This window comes from Nansenia antarctica (assembly GCF_963989245.1).
Source record: "Nansenia antarctica genome assembly, chromosome: 10".
Taxonomy (NCBI): domain Eukaryota; kingdom Metazoa; phylum Chordata; class Actinopteri; order Argentiniformes; family Microstomatidae; genus Nansenia; species Nansenia antarctica.
In genome coordinates this window covers 24,104,768-24,111,607 of record NC_137680.1, presented here as the reverse complement: position 1 = coordinate 24,111,607, position 6,840 = coordinate 24,104,768, and the positions used below count along the sequence as shown (strand labels likewise).

The 6,840-nt window shown below is 50.7% G+C and overlaps 1 protein-coding gene across 1 annotated transcript in view; it reads left to right on the top strand.

The window, feature by feature from the left end:
• LOC308166784 (equilibrative nucleoside transporter 1-like) overlaps window positions 1-6,248 on the top strand; it is a gene marked incomplete at both ends in the record, with an annotated part of 7,717 nt that extends 1,469 nt beyond the window's left edge. Inside the window, 9 exons of the mRNA XM_080541110.1 lie at window positions 1,512-1,651; window positions 1,909-2,043; window positions 2,704-2,801; window positions 3,432-3,492; window positions 3,721-3,779; window positions 3,960-4,068; window positions 4,860-4,945; window positions 5,193-5,392; window positions 6,137-6,248. Of these exons, the coding sequence (XP_080397236.1) occupies window positions 1,512-1,651; window positions 1,909-2,043; window positions 2,704-2,801; window positions 3,432-3,492; window positions 3,721-3,779; window positions 3,960-4,068; window positions 4,860-4,945; window positions 5,193-5,392; window positions 6,137-6,248 (1,000 nt within the window). The remainder of the gene's footprint in view (window positions 1-1,511; window positions 1,652-1,908; window positions 2,044-2,703; window positions 2,802-3,431; window positions 3,493-3,720; window positions 3,780-3,959; window positions 4,069-4,859; window positions 4,946-5,192; window positions 5,393-6,136) is intronic.
• Between the last annotated feature and the right edge of the window lie 592 nt (window positions 6,249-6,840).

Below are 6,840 nucleotides of genomic sequence, written 5' to 3'. Positions count from 1 at the left end.
ACACCCTGACCCTAACACAACCACACCCTAACACAACCACACCCTGACCCTGACCCTAACACAACCACACCCTGACCCTGACCCTAACACAACCACACCTTGACCCTGACCCTAACACAACCACACCCTGACCCCTGACCCTAACACAACCACACCCTGACCCTAACACAACCACCCCCTGACCCCAACACAACCACACCCTGACCCTAACACAACCACACCCTGACCCCAACACAACCACACCCTAACACAACCACACCCTGACCCCTGACCCTAACACAACCACCCCCTGACCCCAACACAACCACACCCTGACCCTAACACAACCACACCTTGACCCTGACCCTAACACAACCACACCCTGACCCTAACACAACCACACCTTGACCCTGACCCTAACACAACCACACCCTAACACAACCACACCCTGACCCCTGACCCTAACACAACCACACCCTGACCCCTGGCCCTAACACAACCACACCCTAACACAACCACACCCTGACCCCTGACCCTAACACAACCACACCCTAACACAACCACATCCTAACACAACCACACCCTGACCCCTGACCCTAACACAACCACACCCTAACACAACCACATCCTAACACAACCACACCCTGACCCCTGACCCTAACACAACCACACCCTGACCCCTGACCCTAACACAACCACACCCTGACCCTGACCCTAACACAACCACACCCTAACACAACCACACCCTGACCCTAACACAACCACACCCTGACCCTAACACAACCACACCCTGACCCCTGACCCTAACACAACCACACCCTAACACAACCACATCCTAACACAACCACACCCTGACCCCTGACCCTAACACAACCACACCCTGACCCCTGACCCTAACACAACCACACCCTGACCCTGACCCTAACACAACCACACCCTAACACAACCACACCCTGACCCTAACACAACCACACCCTGACCCTAACACAACCACACCCTAACACAACTACACCCTGACCCTAACACAACCACACCCTGACCCTAACACAACCACATCCCAACACAACCACACCCTAACACAACTACACCCTGACCCTAACACAACCACCCCCTGACCCCAACACAACCACACCCTGACCCTAACACAACCACACCCTAACACAACCACACCCTGACCCTGACCCTAACACAACCACACCTTGGCCCTGACCCTAACACAACCACACCCTGATCCCTGACCCTAACACAACCACACCCTGACCCTAACACAACCACACCCTGACCCCAACACAACCACAGACCGTAAGCTAGGTTAGCTAAGGCCTGACTAAGACATCTATGCTAGTTTAGGGTCCAATTTATGATCTGTGTGTGTGTGCGTGTGTGCGTGTGCGTGTGTGTGTGTGCGTGTGTGTGTGTGTGTGTGTGTGTGTGCGTGCGTGCGTGTGTGTGTGTGTGTGTGCGTGTGTGTGTGCGTGTGTGCGTGTGTGTGTGTGTGTGTGTGCGTGTGTGTGTGTGTGTGTGTCCTGCAGCGTTCCTCAGAAGGTGCGTGTGGCGGGCAGCCTGGTGGTGATCATGGGGGTGTTCCTCGTCACGGCCGTCCTGGTGAAGGTCCCCATGAAGCCCCTCCCCTTCTTCATCATCACCATGGTTAAGATCGTCATCATCAACTGTAAGACCTGCTCTCTCTCTCTCTCTCTCTCTCCCTCTCTCCCTCCCCCTCTCCCTCTCCCCCTCTCCCCCTCTCCCCCTCTCCCTCTCTCCCTCTCTCCCTCTCTCCCTCACTCTCTCTCTCACTCCCTCTCTCCCTCTCACTCTCTCTCACTCCCTCCCCCTCTCCCCATGTTGTTGTTGTTGTTGTGGTTGTTGTTGATGTTGTTGTTGTTGTTGCTGTTGTTGTTGTTGTTGATGTTGTTGTTGTTGACCCAGCGTTCGGGGCGCTGCTGCAGGGCAGTCTGTTTGGCATGGCGGCGTTGCTTCCTGGGTCCTACACCACGCCCATCATGAGCGGCCAGGGCCTCGCTGGCACCTTCGCTGCCTTCTCATTGATCTGCGCCATCGCTAGTAAGTCCTGGGGGGGTGGGGGGTGGGGGGTGGGGGGTGGAGGGAGGGGTGTATGGGGAGGGGGTGGAGGGAGGGGTGTGTGTGTGTGTGTGTGGGGGGGGTAGCGTCTGTTATACTGTTATAGTGACATGCTGAAGCCAAAACTAAGGGTGCGTTCGTAAATTCACTCTGAGAATGCTCTGAGTTCATAGAGTTCACGAACAGTCAAGTCTTTACGAACTAACTGTAAACATGGCGGACACCAACGATAACATTACCATCATTATCGTTGACCTTAGCTAGCTTTCTGTTACTAACTGTAGTGTTGTTGACAGTAGATACTCGTTAACTAATGTTGCCATGAAATGAACGTTAATTCATCCCATGTAAAACGAACCCACGAACGCACCCAAAGTCTTAAAAGATAAGATATGAATCTGCCCAAATAAAGCAGGATTTGAAACTGTGATTAATCCCTCCCTCTCCTCTCCTCCCCTCCCCTCCCCTCCCTCTCCTCCCCTCCCTCCCCTGCCCTCCTCTGGTCCCCTCCCTCTCCCGTCCTCTCCTCTCCCCTCCCCTCCCTCTCCCCCTCCCTCCCCTCCCCCCCCCCCCTCCCTCTCCCCTCCCCTCCCCCTCCCCTCCCTCTCCCCTCCCCCTCCCCTCCCTCCCCTCCTCCCCCAGGTGGTTCGGCCATGGAGGACGCAGCGTTTGGGTACTTCATCACTGCCTGTGTTGTCATCCATTTCGCCATTGGGACCTACGTGATCCTCCCTAAACTGGTACCAAGGCCACGCCCTCTGTCCCTTAGCCACGCCCTCTGTCCCTTAGCCACGCCCTCTGTCCCTTAGCCACGCCCTCTGTCCCTTAGCCACGCCCTCTGTCCCTTAGCCACGCTCTCTGTCCCTTAGCCACGCCCTCTGTCCCTTAGCCACGCCGCCACGCCCTCTGTCCCTTAGACACGCCCTCTGTCCCTTAGACACGCCCTCTGTCCCTTAGCCACGCCCTCTGTCCCTTAGCCACGCCCTCTGTCCCTTAGCCACGCCCTCTGTCCTTTAGACACGCCCTCTGTCCCTTAGCCACGCCCCTCTACTATACTACTACTATACTACACTACTACTATAATACTATACTACACTACTACTACACTACTATAATACTACTACTACTACTACTATACTACTACTACTACTACTACTACTACTATACTACTACTACTACTACTACTACTACTATACTACTACTACACTACAACTACTATAATACTACTACTACAATAATACTATACTACTACTACTACACTACTACTACTACTACAACAATATTATACTACTACTACTACAACTGCTACTACTACACTACTCTACGACTACAACACTACTGCTACTGTGTGACTCTGTCTCCCCCTGCAGGAGTTCTACCAGTATTACAGCAGCAAAGGCAACAAAGTCAGAGACCAAGGAACCCAGCAAGGTCAGACTTACACACCCACACACACACACACACCCACACACACACCCACACACACAGACACACACACACACACACACACACACACACACACACACACACACACATACACACACACACACACGGACTGTCTAATAAGCCTGTTGGAAAGAACAATCTGATTGTGTGTGTGTGTGTGTGCGTGTGTGTGTGTGTATATGTGTGTGTGTGTGTGTGTGTGTGTGTACCCAGCAGTGGAGGCCGCAGACGACAACAAACCTCACATCTCCATTACAACCATCTTCAAGAAGGTAGGAGACCACACACACACACACACACACACACACACACACACACACACACGCTCAGACACACCCACTACACTGCACCAACTAACTTGCACTCACCATCTACCCGATGATAGACATACTTGACATGTCCCCCCCTCCTCTTGTGTGTGTGTGTGTGTGTGTGTGTGTCTGTGTGTGTAGATCTGGCTGATGGCAGCGTGTGTGTGCTTCGCCTTCACCGTAACCATAGCAGTCTTCCCTTCCGTGACTGTTGACGTCAAGTCCACCATCGCAAACGGAGGAACCTGGGGTATGGCCATGTGTGTGTGTGTGTGTGTGTGTGTGTGTGTGTGTGTGTGTGTGTATTACACCAATCCTGAGATCCCTACAACGGCTACCAGTCTCTCAGAGAATTGAATTCAAAGTACTCCTAATTACATAATAAATCACAAAATGGTCTTCCACCTAAATACATATCAGATCTCCTCCCACCCTATATTCCAGCAAGGCCCCTAAGGTCAGCTGAGACTAATCAGCTAATCATTCCAAGAGTGAAAACAAAACACGGTGCAGCAGCTTTCAGTCACGCTGCTGCATGCTCCTGGAACAAACTCCCTGAAGAAGTCAAACAGGCCCAAAACCCTAAAAATACTTAAATCTAAACTAAAAACCTTCATGTTCTGCAACAGTTATGATTAAACACTAACACTTCTATCAATGTCTTTTTATCCATGAACTATTATCTTATTAAATGTGTTATCTATCTCATGTAATGTACATACAATTATGCTAGAATAAATACATGATTAAACTTATTTACAGTCTTATGGTGGCATATTGTTGTACTTCACCCAGCAGATGTGGCAGTTTTATGACATTGGTCGAGTGTTTCAAGTCTTGTTGTGTGTTGGTGGTCAGTGGAAGTACGTGTCTCTGATGTCTTTGTACAGCTGGCAGGTGGTTAAAAAAGTGCAGCTCTGAATTGCCCCATTTGTATGAAATGTGCTGTACAAATAAACTTGCCTTGCCTAAGACCTCCACCTCTCTACAGGAAATAATTAATTAATTAATTGTGTGTGTGTGTGTGTGTGTGTGTCTCAGAGGAATACTTCATCCCTGTCTCGTGTTTCCTGCTGTTCAACCTGTGTGACTGGGCGGGCAGGAGCTTCACCGCTGTGTGTATGTGGGTAGGTCACACACACACACACACGCACACAACACACACATGCACGCACGCACACACGCACACACACAACACACAACACACACACGCACACAACACACTCACGCGCGCACACACACACACACACACACACCACAGTGCCCATTTAGCAAGATTGTATGGAGTGTTGACCTGAGAGTGTGTGATGTCATCGATCGTTAATCAATAACCAGGCTGATGTGTGTGTGTGTGTGTGTGTGTGTGTCTCCCAGCCAGGGCAGGACAGCATGCTGTTGCCAGGGCTGCTGGTTGCCAGGGTGATCTTCATCCCTCTCTTCATGCTGTGCAACGCCCAGCCGCGTCGCTTCCTGCCGGTCTACTTCCTGCACGACGGCTGGTTCATCAGCTTCATGGTCCCCTTCGCCCTCAGCAACGGCTACCTGGCCTCCCTGTGCATGTGCTACGGCCCCAAGTACTACACTACCCACAACCACCTCACTACACTACCTACAACCACCTCACTGCACACTACACTACCCACAACCACCTCACTACACTACCCACAACCACCTCACTGCACACTACACTACCCATAACCACCTCACTACACACTACACTACCCACAACCACCTCACTGCACTACCCACAACCACCTCACTACACACTACACTACCCATAACCACCTCACTACACACTACACTACCCATAACCACCTCACTACACACTACACTACCCATAACCACCACACTACACTACCCATAACCACCTCACTACACACTACACTACCCATAACCACCTCACTACAGACTACACTACCCACAACCACCTCACTACACACTACACTACCCATAACCACCTCACTACACACTACACTACCCATAACCACCTCACTACACACTACACTAACCATAACCACCTCACTACACACTACACTACCCATAACCACCTCACTACACACTACACTACCCATAACCACCTCACTACACACTACACTACCCATAACCACCTCACTACACACTACACTACCCATAACCACCTCACTACACACTACACTACCCATAACCACCTCACTACACTACCCATAACCACCTCACTACACTACACCCTCCAACCTCCATCCCAGCTGAGCGTAGCCTAGCCAACCCTCTTCTTCTTCTTCTTCTTCTGTCTCTACAGGAAGGTAGCTAACCCTCTTCTTCTTCTTCTGTCTCTACAGGAAGGTAGCTCCGCATGAAGCAGAGACGGCCGGCGCCATGATGACGTTCTTCCTGGGTCTGGGTATGGCGCTTGGAGCCGCCCTCTCCTTCCTGTTCCGGGCCGTGGTCTAAACCCACCCCCCCCCATTCCATCAGTCTGCATGTCTAGACTGAACATATGCTGTTAAATGTATTAAACAATGTTAGCACTTTGTGTGTGTGTGTACCCCCATCTGTATTCAATCTGAAAACATTATCTCATATTGAGTATGACTACATGTTGTCATGACTACACACACACACACACACACACACACACACACACACACACACACACACACACACACACACTAATACCAAAATGTGCACAGACACACACACACACACAGAGGTTCTCTCACACACACACACACACACACACCACAATAACTGTTTATGTTTCACTGATGTCAACATGTTAAAACACCAAGGAGACAGTAGGAGAGATACTGTAGACACACACGCACACACACACGCACACACACACACACACACACACACACACACAGCACACACACACACACACACACACACACACACACACACACACACACAATATAACTACCAAAGTCATTGTGGAGAACTCATGAATAAACATGAATGTGTCTATATATATATTAAAAATACAAAATAAACGTTTTCCTTCTATCACTGAGACTGCCAATGGCCCCTGGCCTGAGCTGGA